Below are 19839 nucleotides of genomic sequence, written 5' to 3' on the forward strand. Positions count from 1 at the left end.
AAAAAGAGAAAGTAAGTGAAATTATAATATAATAAAAAATGGAGTGTGCATGTAATAAAACTCTAAATAAAGTGAAAACATTATGAAAGATTAAGGCGAAACATATTGGACTAATTTAAAGAGAAACACATAATTTTTTTGGTCAACCAAGGAAAGAAAATAGTTATGCATTAGTCATAAGCTTTTTAGAGGCTAATCATAACATTTCGTCTGCCCATGGCACATGCCAACCACTCATAGTTTGATTCGTCTCGAACCATCCATACTAAAAACTGTCATCTTGTAACATCTTGATTTGATGAACATCCTCAGTGTAGTCATACGAGTCTTTTCAACGCGTTTTATTCTTAATAATGATTTCCCTAACAAAACTTCTCAAATAATCACTCATCTCATCATATTCCTCTCAACTAGTACACATTATTATTCAAACTCTACCTCACTTTTCCTCAGCATCCTTCACCTTTTTCACAGTTAAACCAAGTCAAAACTCACATACTTCCTGACATAATTGCATGACAGAACGTTAATTACTACTATCTTTATCACATCACATGATCACAATTATAACCCAAAACTAAACTCACACTTTCATTTTAAAATTATATAAAATCTTTGCTGGCTGATGAAGACTTGATTTGGTCATTTGTTTTCCTCATAGGTTCCGGAGAGTGTCTGTCTTGTGTTGGACACAGAAAGAGAAAGAAACAGAGATAGATACATACATGATTGTTCCTTCCTTTATCTTTCCTTTGAGATCTCAGAGAGAAACCAAAACATATAACAAAACAAAAACCAGCTCACAAAGGTGAATCAAAGTGTTTGTTTACGTGATCAAGCTTGTTACCATGATGTGATGATTCACCAACAAACACTGTTCACTTCATCACTGTCCTAATTTCTTCTTCTTCTTCTTCTCATCTTGTCAACGGTGCATGTGCAAGGTAGGAACGTGAATCTTCCTAGTTTCTGGAAACAGGGTGTGTCAAAGTTTGTGTTAGCACATTTTTCTGTGTGTTGTTGCTATGAAGGAAGGTGAGAAGAGCTTGGATCCGCAACTATGGCACGCGTGTGCAGGTGGAATGGTTCAAATGCCTCAGGTGAACTCCAGAGTTTTCTACTTTCCACAAGGGCATGCGGAACATGCTCACACCAACGTTGATCTGAGAGGTTCATTGCCACCGTTCATCCTCTGCAACGTTGCAGCAGTGAAATTCATGGCTGACCCAGAAACCGATGAGGTTTTCGCCAAGATGAGGCTCGTTCCTCTGAGGAATTCAGAGCTTGGTTTGGGAGAAGAAGGAGGTGAAGTGTTGGAAAATTCAGAGAAGCCTGCGTCGTTTGCTAAGACTTTGACCCAATCGGATGCTAACAATGGTGGGGGGTTTTCTGTTCCGAGGTACTGTGCGGAGACAATTTTTCCCAGGCTGGATTATGCGGCGGAACCGCCGGTTCAGACGGTGGTGGCGAAGGATGTTCACGGCGAGCTTTGGAAGTTTAGGCATATATATAGAGGCACGCCGCGTAGGCACTTGCTGACCACAGGGTGGAGTACTTTTGTGAACCAGAAGAAACTGGTTGCAGGGGATTCTGTGGTGTTTTTGAGGGCTGAGAATGGGGAATTGTATGTTGGGATTCGTAGAGCAAAGAAGGGAATTGGTGGTGGTGGTGGTGGTGGTTCTGAGGTTTCATCTGGGTGGAGCTCAGCTTCAGGATCAGGGAATTGTGGGATTGGACCTTATGGGGCATTCTCTTTTTTCTTGAGAGAAGAGAACAAGACATTGAGGAATGGTTGTGTTGGTGGTGGTGGTGATTTGAGTGGGAGGGCAAGAGTGAGACCTGAAGCTGTTATTGAAGCTGTGACTCTAGCTGCTAGCAACCAACCATTTGAGGTTGTTTATTATCCAAGAGCTAGCACTCCTGAGTTTTGTATTAAGGCTTCGGCTGTGAAGGCGGCGATGAGGGTTCAATGGTGCTCTGGGATGAGGTTCAAGATGCCCTTTGAAACTGAGGACTCTTCCAGGATTAGCTGGTTCATGGGAACCATTGCTTCTGTTCAGGTTGTTGATCCTGTTCGCTGGCCTAATTCCCCATGGCGGCTTCTTCAGGTACTTTCTGTCGCCTTTAGACATCTTGCTTCAAATATGCTTGTCGTTGATAAGGGACTAAAATTCATGCTTCTTAGGATATTGTTGAGAACTACCACATTGACTATGACTATAGATAAGGATAAATAATTCCTTATATAAGGTAGAATTGGTTCTGGAAATACCGAAATACATTATGACAACCTCAAACACTCCATAAGAAAAAATGTTAGTTTTCCTCCCAGCAGCCTCATAACATTTTTTCTTATGGGATGTTTGGGGTTGTTATATTAATGTGCTCCAATTTGACACTCGGTTTGCCACAATTTGACATTCTGTTTCATGGTGATTTCTGAAGAATTGGTTCTGGGAATATATATAAATTTCTTAAACTGAGTTAGTGTAATAACAAATCTGTGTTTCTTTTATTTCCATTATTCCCACGTAGTTGGTACCCCTGAATCTTATGCTTATGAGGCTGAAATTAATACTAGTGTTGATCGTGGAGATGTTTATTTGGTTTTGAATACTTGATTGCATTCACATCCTAGTTCAAAACAGATCAGTTTGGTAGATAGTTTGTCATGTAATCTTGATTGATCTGGCTGATATCGCTACAGGTTAATTGGGATGAGCCAGATTTACTACAAAATGTGAAGCGTGTTAGCCCGTGGTTGGTTGAATTGGTATCGAACATGCCAGCCATCCATTTCACACCCTTCTCTCCACCGAGAAAGAAGCTGCGGTTTCCGCAGCACCCCGACTTCCCCCTTGATGTTCGTTTTCCGACACCAACGTTTTCAGGCAACCAGCTCGGGCCAAACGTGCCCTTGATCTGTTTATCTGATAATGCTCCTGCAAGCATACAGGGAGCCAGGCATGCTCAAATTGGAATATCTCTATCAGATATCCACCTTAGCAATAAACTACAGTTGGGGTTGTTTCCAACTAACATCCAGCTTCATAGTGGGATTTCAAATGGCAACATGACCAACCATGATGAGAGCAAGGAAAGCTTATCATGCTTGCTGACCATGGGAAAATCTATTAAAAGTTTGGAGAAATCTGTTGATGTTAAGAAACACCAATTTTTGCTTTTCGGTCAACCGATACTCACTGAGCAACAAATCTCTAATAGCTGCTCTAGAGAAGTGTTGTCTCATAATAATTCAGGAAAAAATTCACTAGCTGTGAATGAGGACAAAGAGAAGTGCTTTTTTGATTCACCAGGAAAAGCTTCTAGTGCTGAGTTTTCTTGGCAACTTGGCTTGGATACTGGTCATTGCAAGGTTTTCTTGGATTCAGAAGATGTAGGAAGAAGCCTAGACTTATCATGTCTTGGTTCTTATGAAGAGCTGTACATGCGACTTGCCAATTTGTTTGGCTTAGAAAGATCTGAGATGTTGAACCATGTCCTCTACCGCGATGCAACTGGTGCTGTTAAGCAAACTGGAGAAGAACCTTTCAGGTATCTATTGCTTTTGTTTTTAGTTTTTACCTTGAATCATTATATTTTCACATTAGGCCCTAAATTTGGCAGCATTGGCTTGATTTCTAGGTAACACACTAACACCTTTCATATGCATATTTCTGTATAGTTCTGCATTTATTTCTCTGTGATGTTATTGCAGTGATTTCATGAAGACAGCAAAAAGATTGACAATTTTGACTGACTCAGGCAGCAAAAGTATTAGGTGAGACAGAAATTGAGCTCAATTCTTGTAACTCATTTACCTTTATCTATCTAAATGACTAGATATTTAATAGCATGTTAGGATCAACTTCAATTTCCTCATAACCAATTTTGATACCAGAAGCTACTCCCAGAGACTTCTTCCTAGAATTGATTTAGGCCTGAGAATCAATTCTGGAAGGATTTTCAAACAAGACTTATGGGATAAGGATCATACTTTAGAACTAATGACCAAGTTGTACAGGGAAGTAAGGATTTTTTTAGTGAAATCCTTAATTGAGAAGTTCATGGAAATACAATGAAATATCTATCAAAGTAAAACCAGTCCCACTTGTGCATAGGATACCACATTTTGTGTCTTGGAATTCTCTCCCAAAACTATTTTGTGTAACCTTTCTTCAGAATCCGTTTTTCAGGGCCTGGATTACAGGAACTCGGAATGGTGAACATGGATTGGATGCATCAAATCAAACAGGTCCTCTAAGCATATTTGCTTAGCATGGTGTATCATCCGAGAGATATTGTTGAGATTTCAGAAGTTGGCAAGTTTCATCTCCATTTACATCTTGAAAAACTGAAGATGAACTGAATCTTTTTAAAGTTTATTGTGTACCCAAATATTTATCAATGTTGGCGTTGTTGTGTTATTCAATTGTCCAAATAATGATGCTTGTGTCATGGTCAACTACAATTGTAACATTAACCAAGATATGGACCCCATTTGTTGTTGATTGGCTTTTGTCCATTGTGCTCTTACTAGCTGTCTGCGTGTCTCCACGTCACTAGTTTTCTAAAAAGTGACAAAAAACATAATGTATGTGTGTCAACGATATAATTTGTGATAATTAATGTCTGCCATATTTAGGGCTTGGGAATGTTACTTTAATTACTGTTCAACACTTCAACTAAACTGTTTGTCATGACAGGTTTTGCAACCTTTTTCCTCCATTTGTTTCCATCGCAACTACTCCCTTCCCTCCGTTCCTGATCTTTTGTTGTTTAAGGTTATGCACATTGTTTAAGAGTGCAATCATTGATATATTTGTTGACATAAACTCTCATATTTAATGTTGAGTAAAAGTGAAGAAAGAGAATGTTAGTTATTAGTTAAAAAACTTGTTATGATTTTGATTTGTGAAAATAATAGGTGGTAGGTGAGAGATATAGTATTAAATGAGAGTATAAATGAAATAAATTGAGAAAAAAATGCATTCAGTTTGTAAAACAACAAAAGTTTTAGAATTTAGACCAAAAGTTAAAAATAACAAAAGATCAGGAACAGATGGAATACTACTTAAATAAGAATGTTTTGAGTCTTGTTGAATGAATGCAAGGGCTTTGCTGCTAATAATGGTCATACCCGGCTTAAAGATGACCATCTCAGAAAAATTACATGTGATTTAAGTAAATAAATAAAAAGAATGGTTATGTCATTTTTTTTGGTTTGAAAAATTTAAGGTAGGAGAAAGTATTGTAGTCCAAAACAAGAAAATTTAGGGAATTGTTATTCATAACCCCCCTCCCACAACTATTTAGATCCCTCAAAAAGTGTAAAAATACTAAACTACCCTTAGTGAAAAAAATAAAAAATCTTCACCCCACTCTTCACATTCTCTCTCCTCTCTCCGTACCTCTTTCCTATTTCTTCCACCCACCACCACCACCACCCACCACCTCCGCCCCCACCACCACCACCTCCATCTCCGCCGCCGCCGTCACCGCCTCCGCCACAACCTCCATCTTATGTCATTTTTTAAAATTTCAAACTTTAGGGAGTTGATTGATTCTGTCGTTTTAAATTTTTTCTGCAATTAAACATACTCTAGAAGTCCATAACTCACACACTTTAGAAGTGTCGCGTGACAAACGCACTTTCAGAGTGTGTGCTCTTTACACTTTTTAGGGGGGGGGGTTTGTCACGCACTTCTAAAATGCGTTAACTACGCACTTTTAAAGTGCATTTAATTGCAGAAAAAATTTAAAACGTCAGAATCAACTCCATAATGTTTGAAATTTTAAAAAATGACATAAGATGGAGATTGTGGTGGCGGTGGTGGTGGTGGTGGGGGCGGAGATGGTGGGTGGTGGTGGTGGTGGGTGGAAGAAATAGGAAAGAGGTAAGGAGAGATGAGAGAGAATGTGAAGAGTGGGGTGAGGATATTTTTATTTTTTTCATTAAGGGTAGTTTAGTATTTTTGCACTTTTTGAGGGGTCTAAATAGCTGTGGGGGGGGTCTGAATAACAATTCCCGAAAATTTATAGGGCTCAAAGAATAATAATAGGAGACTTTCATTTATTTCATCTCAATGAGATAAATGGATGTTTGAACATGCAACGTGTCACATACAAGATAGTGGTGTATTCCACTCGACCAACCTCTTGTTTTATATTTTACTTTTTCTAGGCCGAACCGACCATTTGGTCCAAAGCCATCATGCTAGCCCAAGACGACCAAGACTCAACTTCGTGATTAAGCTGCAATCTGTGAATAGGCCGAACTTCCGTTCTTTTAACCAATTGTCTTAATCACAAGTAAAACTATTAGAACATTGTCAATCTCATAGAAACATGGTTAAACAGTCAGTAATCACAATAGTAAAACTATTAGAACCATTATCAAGTTCATAGAAACATGGTTAAACTGTCAGGTGACCATTCAATTATGTCATGTACGTAGTCAAGCGGTTAACGCTTGGCACCTAAAGTGACATGGACCACCATACACATAAGGTTTGTTCTCAATATAAGCATGAATAGACTACTCATATTGCTCCTTCTAAGCTCAAATTCTCTGACATGACTTAAGAGTTAGAGTGTCTTTTAGTGTTTTATAAGTACATATGTCACCGTCCACCGCCTTTGAACCACCACTCATCCATATGAGCACCTAGTTAATTACTGTGAGACTACATTCCTAAAGATCACCACCGCCTCACAAACATCGTAAAATAGAATTTATGCCATTAAAAATAAAAAGAATTAAAGAAATTAATTATTCAATATTCATTCTCTCATAAAATAGTAAACTTTAAACTCTATACACTAAGCAACTACTCCATGTGATACTATGTACGAGATGTAACGAGAAAGAATTGTTATAGGAGTAATAAATTAAAGGAGTGACAAGAAGGTATCCGTGCGTACGCATGCACCTGAGTCTGAGGGTGCTTGATTCCAGGTAAAAGATTGGGATCTGAAAATCCAGAAAACATGGTAGGTAGTATACGTAGGAGTATGAGCTGGTTTATGATTCTCAAGAGAAGTGATTATTCCAACCGACACTTTGACGGACAAACAGGGTTTTGTCTCCACAAATGTATATATTGCATTTCCAAGGGGTTGGTTCTCTCTTGAATTGCATAAATGTGACGTCGTAGAACTAAGGACATTAACAGGTTTCGTCCTATCCTTAACCAAAACTACCTAAATATCAGTGTTTTTGTTGATAACCAACCACACGTGTGAGTGGGACCAGACCAATATTTCAAAGGATTATCCATCGATTCTAATATCTACATTTGACTGTTTTGATTTAATTAATGTAATTTAATTTCACGTGTGCACCTCCCCACCTTTGTCGCCGTTTTGATGGCAGGGCCTCTTCGGGATTTGCCTCCCCATTACACCCTCACTCACAGACTTCAGGTGATTCTTTTACCAGAAATGACAGTGCCATCCATGCCTATTTTACAAGCTGAAAAAAATACATGGTCTATAGTTTTTTTTTTTGAACTCTATATAGTCTATAGTTAATAGATCATGTTAAGCTCTTCCAATTGAAAACCTAACAGAACTGCCATTGCAGAAAATCTTGGATAATGAATGAGGAAATAAAATATCATATAATATTCTGAGAGAATTCCAGAATAATTTCTATATTATTTAAATTAGTAGATATAAAAAAAATTGAGAAGATTTTCGACATTTAAAATATCATTAGTTCAGGAATAGAACGGGTATAGTGCCTTTTAGAAAAGAAAACAAAAGAATGGGTACAGTGAACTACTCCACTACTTTAAAAAAATATAAAAAATTGAAAATGAGGTCAAAGTATCAAATTCCAAAGCTTAAAAATAATTTCAATAAAATAAATTTTTTTTTGAAAGAATAAAATAAGAATATTAATTGTCTGATTTTTTGTTTTGTTTATAGGCTGCTACGCATCATATATACAGGTCAAATGGTCAGGGAAGCATTGGAAGTTTGTGTCATGGAGAAGATTAATGGGCGTGCCAATTCACAAATTGCAAAGACAAAAAGAAGAAAAGGAAAGAATAAAAATGAAAACAAGTTCCAAGGAGGTTTTTAACATTCCCCAGTCTGCAAACGTTCGCAGCATACAGGAGATCTTGTTTCGGTTCAAATTGGCAAGTGCCAATTAGTACTACTGACCAGTGACCAAGAACACAAATAAAGCCTTTTCGAATTTAATCAGCTCTCGTCAACTTCAGCCTATTAACATCTCAATGATACAAATGTAAATGACAACTTCTCTTGTGGATTATTGGAAGACAAATTACAAGTCATAAATAATAGATGTTGATCCTACACAGATTCAGCAACATGAAACAAATTTAAGAATCCTCATGGATGTAGAAAACTAACCCTCTAGCTAAGCTATATTGACAGCAGCATTCTTAAGAAATGCAAATTAAAACTAACACAGAAAAGAATAAGAAGGAAAATCAGGATAAATATTCAATAAACACGGGAACTCCCTTAAATCACTCCTAGGAAGAGGCAAAACTTCAAATTGATTAACAAGTAAGATCTATAAGCTGAAACCGAAACAGACCATATGAAACAGAATATATGCTGTACACTAATTTGCATAACCTTGCAAACTGTGAATAAGGTCCACTAGTGTTGGTCGAACTTTTCATACAAACAATAAAAATTCAGATTTACCACCATGCCCATCATTCTAGAACAGCAACCTCTTGGTCAATCCTCCAGTAATTTGCGTCATTGAACTCCTTCACACCCGGACTGCCCTCATCGGAATTTTCCTTTTCTGGCAATTCTGGGACTAGGTTTCTTTTTAATGGTCCTGCTTCCCCAACTATTCCTTCTTTGAGAGCCTGGTCCATTGCCTTCTCGGCACCATCTAATTCTACACCTACAAATTCCACATCCTCTTCAAATAGGGAGGGTACTACTACGGATCTTTGGCTTGAATCACCACCACCGTCCAATGAATCCTCAGTGGCTGGCAAACCATTTGAAGATACAGATTCCCCATTTGAAGAACTCAGATCAGTGCTGCCTAGGTGAGGCTTAGTACGCGAATTGCTACCAGACTCGTCATTATCCAAAAAGGGATTCATACTTGAACCAGCAACTTGCATCTCTGATTGTTCACCCCATCCCACCCAATCTGGTAAAGGCCTATCCCCAAACAAGTCCTCATTGTCGGGTACTTCAAACCTGAAGAATCCCATATCATGCGAAGCGCTTGCCCTCTCATTTTCTAAATCTACAGCACCTTCATCCATGGAATCATTACCGCTTAATCCACTAAAGAAGTTTGTGTTTGAGCTGGATGTACCATTCACAGTATTTTTGCTGTCGGTCAAGTCTTCATCCTCTCCAACTACTACCTCATCATCACTACTGCTGCCACCACCATTTACAGCTCCATTCAAGTTTACTTCATCCATCATCTCAGGGGATGATGAATCACCTGGTGCATCACCAATTCTGTCATCTTGGAACGCAAACCAGTTGGAGTTTGTGAACAGATTGCTGCATAAAACAAATGATGCTAATGTAAATCAACATTTAATGATGAATAAAATAGAAAAACACTATGGACATCCAAAACCTGGCAGCCAATTTAAGTCACCATCCACCAAAACGAGGGGGAATAAACTAACAAAACTAAAAAGACAATGTCTAAATAATAAAAACCTAAAAAGAGTTCGACACAACCATGTAAATCCAGAAGCAGGCAGCCAACATAAATGGGTTTATGAACGAAAACTTTCAAATAACTATATGTACAACATGACAGAAAAACAAAATAGAAACATGACCTGGTAGAGATTAATATGTAAAACTGTAACATCCAAATAATGATAATTTCTGCTCAAGCATCATTTGTGTTTCTTTTAGCCTATCTTTATTAACAATCAACAATAATAAATCGTGTACATCTATCAAATTCAAAAAGTATATATAAGCATAAAATTCAAATCAGCTATGCTAAGTGGTTTTCCTGATAGAGGTGTAAATTCCTATATGCTACTTAGCTTTCTTACTCTATCCACTTCTACCACTTAGCCTCCACCATGGTACTCATTCCTGTATATGACTAGAAAATGGAATAGACAGGCAGTAGTGTTGTCAAAATCATGATATCTCTAGTAAGATCGCACGATCCTCCAAGTTTATCACCCCTGTCCATTCTCAACCACACCTAAGATCATTACACCGACTGATCGGTGAAATCGCCAATTAATTATTGCTTAGTAGCAATCAATGGATATTTCACTCTCTAGTCCGTGACTGCACAATATCCTACGCGTATAAGGAAAATGGATACCACATGGATGAAAGATAAAGTGTATGAAGATATATGCTTGGAAATTGGATGCAGAACAGTAGTAGGACAATACACATACATTTAGATATATAACAATTGAGCTGTAAACCCACAAGAGACAAGATCATATTGCTTGATAAACCCACAAGATCATATTCTTCCTAAAATACTTCCTAGCTACGCGACAAAAGTACTCACCTCCCTTGGTCATCACCAAGTCTTAGGGATGATATGACTACTTCAGCAGAACCATCGTCAAAGTAGACATCCTGCGTTTGATAAAACAGAATCAAATTGGTTTAACAGAGAGTAATTAGTATTACTATATGATAAGCACCGCTATGCTAGACCACATGAAAATCAGGAGTAAGAGGCAGAAGAGAGATTTGGATAACAACAACTTTTCCTACATGGCAAGGAGGACGAGAAGGCAAGGGGAAAGTGTTAAAGAAAGATAACAGGATAGGAAAGATAATGGAGAAGACAGTTATGGAGTGAGCATTTGTGGCCTTTGGGTAGGGAGATTAGCAGAACCTCAAAGTTCTGCAGTGGTTTGTCATTTGTTATCTGTTTTAGCCAATGTCAGAGTGAAGAACCTGTGACTATGGTCTTAACAAATAGGATTTATCCCTATTTTCTGTAAAAAAAAAAAAAAAAAAAAAAAAAAACTAGTTTCCTATCAATTTATGTTTTGGTTGATTACAACTAAACTGGAGACAAGCTACAAAAGTAGAGCAACTATGCTCAAAATTGTAAAACTATAAATTCAGGCCACAGAACAATCAAATTGTGCTTCATATCTGTATGAATGACAGGACCATAATGGGAATGAGATAGTCACCCAATATCCAAGTGAGACAGACAATTTACAGAGCCAAAGTGGTTCTCAAAATCCCTGAAATCAATGAAATAAAATACTTTAGTTACCATGAATGAAAAAAACTATTACCTCGTCATCTCGATCAAGACTGCCACGTTCCTGTAATGAAGATCATCATTGCATTAGTCCATTTATGTTGTAGTGTCCAATCCAAAAGGAAAAAGGGAGGGGATGATGATTCAAAAACAACACTCATACAAATAGACATCATGCATAGAGAGGGTAACATGCAACCAACAACTACAAACCTCTTCATTATCCTCAGTTCCATAAATTTTGTATCTAAAAGCCTGGTTCAAATTATTTCCTAAATCTACATCATAGTCTCTGTCATGAAGATCATCGTCATCGCTATCCCTCATTCTATCTTGTAATGCAGTAGGACGCCTGCACATAACAAGGAAGAATAAGAGATCAATAAAAAAGTTAAAGGATTCAGAACATCTCCCTATACTTTTAATGTCACACAAAAAATAAGTCCGCCAAAACCTTTTTGCTCAAGGTAACATCCATCGCTGTCATCAAACCACCCATATAAGGCATGGCCTTGCCCCCCTTTTGTTTATATTACCAAAATTTACACCACCAAAGGGCATGATGCTGAATATAGCACCTTGATCCTCCAAGTGCCACTTTTAATAATTTAAGCTAGCTAATAGAGATAAGAGCTTACCCACAAGCCCAACGGTTGACATTCTCAACTGCATTACGTTCCTGAAGAACGGTAGCTTGCCACTCATTCCATTCGCTGTTCTCCTGAAAATGTTTAAGAAATCATGGTTTACTAAGGAACAGGAAAACTATTCATCAGAGAGGACAAGGAATTCCAAGAGGGACATGTACAAAATAGTGGCAGTGCTTTAACCCAAAAGACCTTGCTCTGGGATATAAAGCCTAAACACTGTTGATGCCATTGTTGTTGAAATACTTGTTGAAAATTAACTAGGCACATAAAGAACACATAATTTCCACACAAGCAAAATGAGCTTTTCTGAAAGACTGTAAATTAAGACAAACCTAAGCTTCTGCAACGACTCTTTGTCAAGGATTTAATTCAAGACACACGTGACAGATTTTTTCAGATATTTATAGAAGTTGCGAAAGTTTAATATACCAATTACTATGAAACCATGAACCTTGTCCCTGGAAGTTATATAGAACTAACCTGAAGATATGTCAGGATGTGACTTTGGTTATGAGCCAACTGAAAAAGTTTATTAACAATTCGAGTAATATGTCCAATGTTTCCTACCCGCGTTGCCCGTTTCCCAGCAGCAGGTACTGTTGCCTGCAAGATCAACAAGATCAGTTAAAAGGTGTTGTTAAAGAATAACAGTTCATAATAGGAGATATCACTTGAGCTCATGTATGATGTATCTTTTCTTTTTGCTTGTAATTTAATAAAACATTAAGAAAACCAACATAACTGAATTCTCACATACTCTATAAAGTTTTTCAAGAGCATTTGTTTCTTTGCATCATAGTTTAAGTGATGCATATTAGTTAGTAGTTACTAAACAATATACACATGTGAAAAAGTCAGAATCTCTCAACTATAAGTTTGAAGCCTCTATTTACCTGATTGTTTTCAGCAGAAAGAATACAATGTTTATCTGCTTGGAGAAACCTTCCAATTAAATCACAATCTCGAAGAAGATGATCAATAATTGCATCAGTTTTGCTCTCCAAACATGATAATACGATACTTTCCACGTGATGGTGTAATGCGTTATGGTAAGGATATCTGTATTAAGAGATAAGAGATGAGAAGTATATACGCAGAATATATCAAGAATTTTTCAGAAATCTATTACAAATCTGCAAAATAAAAAATAAAAAGTTGCTTACTCAAAGAAAAGGTCGACAACTCGTCTGATGGTTCCTGAGTTGACCAATTCTTTTTCTGCCACTTCATTTCCAGTTTTTAGAAGTACTGCAATAAACTCCACGACCTAAAATAAATTGCAAATTGGTCAGAGAAAAACAATATTCAGAGATGGCGTTAGATCCATCCTGAATTAGGAATATGAGTGTTAGAGTTCCACAATGAATGTTATCTTTGGAAAATATTTCTATCTCAACAGACCATGACCTAGTTCTGCAGGGGGGGGGGGCACACATACATCAAATTTGTGATTTAAAAATATAATAAAAACTAACCTTCAATCGACGTTTGCCAAGTGGAGGTCTCAATTCACCATACGTTGTAGGCAATATCTTGCTATCAGATGACACATTCAAAAGCACAAGCAATTCACCTGCAGACAAGATATGCAATCTTAGTGATGATGCATAAGGCTGCTTGAACAAAAATGTGTCAGATTTTGTACCAAGCCGAGGGGAAAAGGTGCCTCTTCGAGCCTCTAATTTTGGAATATACATAAGATACAAATCATGGAAAATATCTACTAACAACCAAGCCTTTTCCCACTAGATGAGGATCTCTCATAACATAATCGAAAAAACCTAAAACCTTGTATAGATAACTATAATTTCCTCAGGTCAGGTTATATTGTGATCTCAATATAATTCTAAACATTTGAATATAATAAATGCAAAATTCTAATATTGAGCATATAAAACTTCCGCACATGGGATAACACAAACTCTACTTACCAAGTTTAGGGAGCATTGCACCAATAGTATCTGGGTTTACAGGAATTGGTGGCTCATACATGTTTTGACTTCGGAACGAATGAAAAAGTTGAGATGAAACAGCTGATTTTTTGGGATCCAGCAAAGAAATACACACCGAAAGTGAGTTGACAAGGCTTGAATTTGATTCTGAATCTTCCAATGCATACTCCAAAATTTTTGCAACAAAACTGCAAAGTAAAACAAATTTAATAATTTACTTGTATACATTAAAAGAAACAGAAAATAGAGCCTTGCAATACTAACCTTGGACTTGAAAGCTTAATTGCAAGAGTAGATGAAGGAATTCTAGTTATTGTACATAATGTTTCAGCTACGTTAGCATGAACTTCAGGAGGACTCTGGTTCAAACAGAAAAGAAACGGTTGTCAGATTATCTCTCACAAAAGACAACAAGGCAACAAAGAGCCTAATTAATTAAGGCACTCAAGTATAACCAAATTGGGTTTATATTCCATTTATAGCTTCAAGATTTATTTTATGCAAATTTATAACGACAAGACAAGCCCAGAACACCACAAGCCAGCATTAGTTGTAACAGAAACCCTAAAAAAATGGTGCACTCAACTATACAAATTACTTCATCTGGCCAACATTATGCACTCATGCTTGTAGAACAAGTCTAGACTAAATTCAAAAGTTTGGCTGCATGTAAGCTCAACGATCAAGACTAGAATAGTAAAATCCTTTAATACAGAGCAAGTGCCAAATAACAATGTCTAGGTGAGGTCGGGTTAAAGAATATCCCACAGATCATCTACCAATGAACAAATAAAGTAACCTCCTACAAAACTTGGTGAACATCATGATGTTTATTATGTAGCTAGGTGCACATGCAACAAACATCTAATCAGCCATTTAGAGGAATATAAATAAGCACAGTAAAGTTGTTTTACTCACAGATGGACTTAATTTATCAACAATCATCTCTAGCAGGTTGCTCTCAGCCAACCATTGCACCACATCTATAAAATTGGGATAGGCATGGTCATCAGCACCTACTAATCGAACCAAAACCTGTGCAAAGAACTTATCTCAGAACCCGTTCTAATACATTAGCAAGATATCAATAATATTATAACTACAAGATAGAAGTTTACCTCCATAATAGATGTAATGCCAATCAAATCAACCAGTTGGCGAAAAACATGTGGATGGGCCTGCAGAAATATACTGAGACATGAATGAAAGATGATTTCACAAGGATACCACAAACTATACAGCTTAATCATAAAATGTAAAATAGACTACAAAATGCTTCATTTCATGATCCCAACAACAAAAGGAAGAAGTTGTCTACTAAGTAGTAAGTTGTCCCCTTAAAATTGTAAAATATCACATTATATATATATATATATATATATATATATATATATATATATTAGCATAAAGCATGCGGTTTCAACAAAATGCAAATGAACATTGCTTTACTTACTTTAACATAATTGATCAGTGGTACTGTCTTTCGAATCATTAGGCAAACAACAACCTACAAAAAGGAATAGACATTAGCATAAAGCATGCGGTTTCAATATATACATATAGCTAATGTCGCACAAAATAAAAGTTCCAACATTATCAAGCATATACCTTGCCAAAGTACCCAGCCAGCAAGGTGCTATGAGAGCGATCAGGTTCCAAGAAGGAGAATAATAAGTTCATGAGCTGCAGTAACAAGAATGGTAATTGGAAATAAATACAAACAAAGTGTTACCATAAGACTTCCAAATAAAAATCAGATTTAGCACAAAAACAAAGTATAAACCTCTTCTTCATCCACCAAGGTCTTCAAAATGACATCAATTTCACATGTGAAGACCTCACAGGAAATGAATGGAAACCTAAATCATAGATTGATGGTCAGATGCTAAAATGGGGTAAAAAAACAAGTTGAATTGTAATATCAAAATATATAAATTTTTTACAAAAAATTTGTTAGAGCTGCTTACTTGAAAACTCGTTTGTTTTCAGCATCTTCCGGTGGTTCTTCAATAATGTAGCGCAGCAATTGCTCAACTTGAGCTCTATCTCTTAGACTGAAAGAAAAAAAACAATACAATAGTGAACAATCATTAATTACTAACGCTGGATAATCACTGTGCTATAGTAAAAGTGACTTCTACTAAACACTTAAGGTAAAAATGGGCACACACAGAAAATACGAAACACTACAACAACGAAGCCTTAGTTCCCACTAGGCAGGGACAGCTAAATGGACCAATCAACTCAATTTGACTTCATCACAAACGAAATAAGCACAAGAATGTGATAAAACAGTTATTCCATTATGTCTAACTGATCAGAAACATACAAGTTGATGAGGCGACTGTTTAAGGCCTTGCACTCTTGAATGATTTCCTCATCATCCAGAAGCTCTTCCAATGTGAAATTATCCTTGTCCAATATCGCATCCACCTGCAGAGCATCAGCAACAACAGAAAAAGAGAAATTGAGCAAGTAAATAACCTAAGCAAGCTCTTCAGTAGCAAAATTTCACTCTATAATTCAATCATCACAGAAACATGATAATCAAGCAAGTTAATCACGAAGTTTCTTCAACAATTGAATTGAATTACGTTTTCATGCATCAATTGAACTGATTCAAGTAAAAAGCTGAAGCGATTTTCATTGGAATTCAGTAGCGAATTGAAGCACGAAAACTAAGCAGAATTGAACAGAAGAGGGAATTGAATTAGAGTAATCGAGTAAACTCACCGGAGATGAGGCGGAGATGGAGGGAAGCTTCCAGAACATGGCGGAGGAGGAGAAGCGGTGGCCGGATCTGTGAAGCGGAGAGGAGAGGGTGAAAACCCTAATTTGGAGATCGGCAAAGAAGCGAGGGAGTGAAGATCGGTATAGAGAGAAAGAGAGAGAGAGAGTTAGAGAGAGAAGGGAAATAATGGTTTCGTTTGCGTAGGTGATGGTGGTGGTAGCTATGTACGAATGGGAGAGGGACGCTCTACTCTGTCTCTATTAGTCCAAAATGTATCTTCAGAATTGCCGCACAACAAACAGATTATTATTCACAGTGCTAGGTTTTTTTTCTCTTTTTTTCACTATCTGCGGGAGGCAATTCTGTACGAATCAAAAGCACTCGATCGGATGGGGTTAGTTCTTTGCGCGGATATTTTTTTCATCCATATAACTAAAATATTTGAAAGTTTTTTTTATGAGAATTAAATATGAAGTACTTAAAGTTATAGATAAAAATTAAGTTCAAAAAAAAAGTTATAGATAAAAATTATATAAATAAATAAATAATCTTAAAAAACATATGTGATTCAATACATTTCAAACTATTTAAGATCTTGACTTCCAGAAAGTTTCTAAGATTCCACCTTGATGTCATTTAAGAAAACCTTTTAAAAAATAATAAAAAAGAGATAAAATAGTATAATATTCACTCAAATACTATATTATATTATATTATAGTATATTATATTATATTATGATTATGTTTTGATAAATTTCATGAATTTCTTAGGGGTCCGTTTGATGTGACGTATAGTATAAGACCTAATAGTATAAGGTCTGATAGTATTAGGCTTGATAGTATAAGACCTGATAGTATAAGACCTGATAGTATGAGGTCTGATAGTATAAGACTTGATAAGTATCTTATACTATACAGTGTTTGGTCATATACTGTATAACTATCATATCGTTTAAATTAATGCAATCTTATATTTGGTGAAGTATTCAATAATGATATATAATAAATGTGGTTATATGGTGGTGATATAGATAATACTGAATGTGGGGGTAGTGGTGGTGGTGTTGACGGTGTGGTGGTGGCGACAACGGTAGGATGGCGGTGGTGATGGTAATGGAGGAGGACAGTGGTTGTGGTGGCAGTAAGGTGTTGGTGTCAGTAGGGTGGTGGTGGTGGTGGAGGAAAATGGTGGTTGTGGTGGCTATAGGGTGTCGGTGGTGGTGGTGACGGCAGCGGTAAGGTGGTTGTGGTGATGGTAGTGGAGGAGGACGGTGGTTGTGGTGGCAATAAGGTGTTGGTGGTGGTGGTGGTGGCGGTGGTGGTTGAGGATGGATAGTGGTGGTATCGGCGGTGATGGCGATGGTGGTGTCGGCGGTGGAGGAGGACGGTGGTTGTGGTGGTGCCGGTGTCGATGGTGGCTTCAGCGATGGTAGTGGTGGTGGAGGGTGGTTATGGTGGTGGTGGAAAGCAGTGGATGTGGTGGTCGTAGGGTGGTGGCAGCGACATAGAGGATGGTGGCGGTCCCGGTAGTGGTGGTGGAGGGTGAATGGTGGAAGCAGTGGAGGGTGGTGGTGATGGCGGCTTATACGTCAAATCTTATCAGGCCTTATCTATCACCTACATGGTGGATTAAATTATACGTCATTTTGATGTACAAGGGTGGGTTGATGTTAGCACCAAACAATGAATAAACACATAATGTATTGTATAAGCTTATACAATCATGCCTAATACAACATACCAAACGAGCCCTCAAGGTTTGTTAAAATTTTCACGTCATTTTTATCTAAAATATGTATTTCACCAACGTAGTAAAAGTGTGCATTGGTTGCTAAATGGGTCTAATCAAATGGATTAGTACGTAATCCTACCAAGTCCAGTCAAGGCCGGCCCAACACTAGATGAGGCCTAAAGCGAATTTTATAATGATGACTTTTAATCTATTTTTTTTATTTAACATGTCTTACTTACAAAAATATGGGGACTTTTTCTTTTTCTTTGAGGCCTTATTTACAAAAATATGAGTCCTTTTTTTACTTAGTAAAATTTATTTTTTATGGAGGTAGAAATTGAGCCGGCCCTAAGTCTAGTTTGAGTATCAAGTTCACGAATGCCCATTCGAACCAACCTAATATCGGATACATATTAATACCCTCATAATACTTTCACTAGTACAAAAAATAGATAAGGTAGCGGTTAAAATATAGCAAAGGTAGTGGTTCTAACCGCAGAAAAGCAAGGGGTAGCCTTTGAGCAAGTGCAACAGTAGTGGTTCTTAACCGCTACCTTTAAACACTAAATGCAGCGGTTGATTTTTGAGGAACCGCTACCAATACTGCACAAATGACTCCGTAGCAGTTGTAACCGCTGCCTTTGGATAGAAATAGTAGCGGTTGTAACCGCTGCCTTTGCTTAAATATTTAACAACAAAGGCAGCAGTTCCAAACCGCTGCTTTAATTTTTTTTTTAAATGACCAATAGGAAATGTAGGCTTCTGACATTGCTTGCTAAATAAACATGCTAAATATTTGTCAAACGAAAAATTACATAGTTCACAAGTATCTTGATTATCACATAATACTATTTGATAGAAGGAAAAACAATTAAAACATGACAAAGTTCATCTTTTAAGGTTGTCAAACAAAATAGGCTAAAATAAACATACATATTAAGCGTACTCCTACACAAATAATAATGAAAGAGTAAGTACGATACAAAAAGATGACAACTAAATTCTCCAATAGCTTACTCATCAAAATCCAAAAGACTTCAATATCTCCATAAACCTGCATCAATAAAACAAGAATCCAAACAAGTCAACATTTGATAGTACAATTCCAACATTATCAAAGCATGAGCAAAGAGAGTTATGACATAAACACCGCTAAGCCATGAACCTCTAAAATCAACCGATACAATTAAATTCAGGTCCTCACAATGAAATAACAACAGAGGAAACAAAAACAAAGTTGGGCAGCAGGAAAGGCAAACAAAACCAACAACAAATAGGACAGGACAACAACAATTCCAACATCCTAGAGGGAGAGAAACACCAACAAAGGGAAAGACATTACAGTAGCCAAAACAGCAGCAGGAAAAAACACTAGCAGAGGCAGTAACACAACCAACAGAAAAGGAAAAAAAAAAACATCCTACACAGCACCCCCCACACACACAGTAGCAGCAGAAAATTTTCCTGAGAGAATGTAGTGTTTACATACTTGAAAACAATTAAGGCCCAACATTCAGCAATAGAAAGGATTATTT

General features: G+C 37.1%; 2 protein-coding genes across 4 annotated transcripts; one reads left to right on the forward strand and one right to left on the reverse strand.

Annotated features, from left to right (window-relative positions):
- Nucleotides 1-610: 610 nt before the first annotated feature.
- LOC130740397 (auxin response factor 18-like) lies at nucleotides 611-4660 on the forward strand. Of its 2 annotated transcripts, none has more exons than XM_057592995.1 (4): nucleotides 611-2108; nucleotides 2708-3555; nucleotides 3719-3781; nucleotides 4183-4660. In XM_057592995.1, exons 1-4 carry the CDS (start codon nucleotides 1026-1028, stop codon nucleotides 4262-4264), a joined length of 2076 nt encoding a protein of 691 aa, XP_057448978.1. In that variant the 5' UTR covers nucleotides 611-1025; the 3' UTR covers nucleotides 4265-4660. The 2 variants fall into 2 exon arrangements, with proteins under 2 accessions (XP_057448978.1, XP_057448977.1); XM_057592994.1 differs by having other exon boundaries at nucleotides 615-2108; nucleotides 4197-4660.
- A 3793-nt stretch (nucleotides 4661-8453) lies between these two features.
- Nucleotides 8454-16923, reverse strand: LOC130740398 (uncharacterized). 2 transcript variants are annotated; one of them, XM_057592996.1, is made up of 19 exons: nucleotides 16575-16910; nucleotides 16171-16274; nucleotides 15809-15895; nucleotides 15625-15700; nucleotides 15450-15524; nucleotides 15295-15348; nucleotides 14960-15019; nucleotides 14760-14876; nucleotides 14106-14200; nucleotides 13821-14029; nucleotides 13365-13462; nucleotides 13053-13156; nucleotides 12783-12948; nucleotides 12370-12492; nucleotides 11878-11960; nucleotides 11453-11591; nucleotides 11274-11303; nucleotides 10523-10593; nucleotides 8454-9525 (listed from the first exon to the last, which is right to left on the reverse strand). In XM_057592996.1, exons 1-19 carry the CDS (start codon nucleotides 16611-16613, stop codon nucleotides 8700-8702), a joined length of 2556 nt encoding a protein of 851 aa, XP_057448979.1. In that variant the 5' UTR covers nucleotides 16614-16910; the 3' UTR covers nucleotides 8454-8699. The 2 variants fall into 2 exon arrangements, 1 of the variants encoding a protein (XP_057448979.1); XR_009020119.1 differs by having other exon boundaries at nucleotides 9456-9525; nucleotides 11166-11303; nucleotides 16575-16923.
- Between the last annotated feature and the right edge of the window lie 2916 nt (nucleotides 16924-19839).

Source organism: Lotus japonicus, chromosome 2, assembly GCF_012489685.1.
Source record: "Lotus japonicus ecotype B-129 chromosome 2, LjGifu_v1.2".
Lineage (NCBI taxonomy): Eukaryota > Viridiplantae > Streptophyta > Magnoliopsida > Fabales > Fabaceae > Lotus > Lotus japonicus.

Bases quoted from the DNA above. Each gene is read 5' to 3' on its own strand.
- LOC130740398 (XM_057592996.1), bottom strand. From the start codon at position 16,613: ATGTTCTGGAAGCTTCCCTCCATCTCCGCCTCATCTCCG. The intron at 13,463-13,820 runs GTAAGTAGAGTT...TCTTGTCTGCAG, and splicing joins TGCAATGCTCCCTAAACTTG to GTGAATTGCTTGTGCTTTTG. The intron at 13,157-13,364 runs GTTAGTTTTTAT...AATTTATTTTAG, and splicing joins TTGGCAAACGTCGATTGAAG to GTCGTGGAGTTTATTGCAGT.
- LOC130740397 (XM_057592995.1), top strand. From the start codon at position 1,026: ATGAAGGAAGGTGAGAAGAGCTTGGATCCGCAACTATGGCACGCGTGT. The intron at 2,109-2,707 runs GTACTTTCTGTC...ATATCGCTACAG, and splicing joins CCCCATGGCGGCTTCTTCAG to GTTAATTGGGATGAGCCAGA. The intron at 3,556-3,718 runs GTATCTATTGCT...ATGTTATTGCAG, and splicing joins ACTGGAGAAGAACCTTTCAG to TGATTTCATGAAGACAGCAA.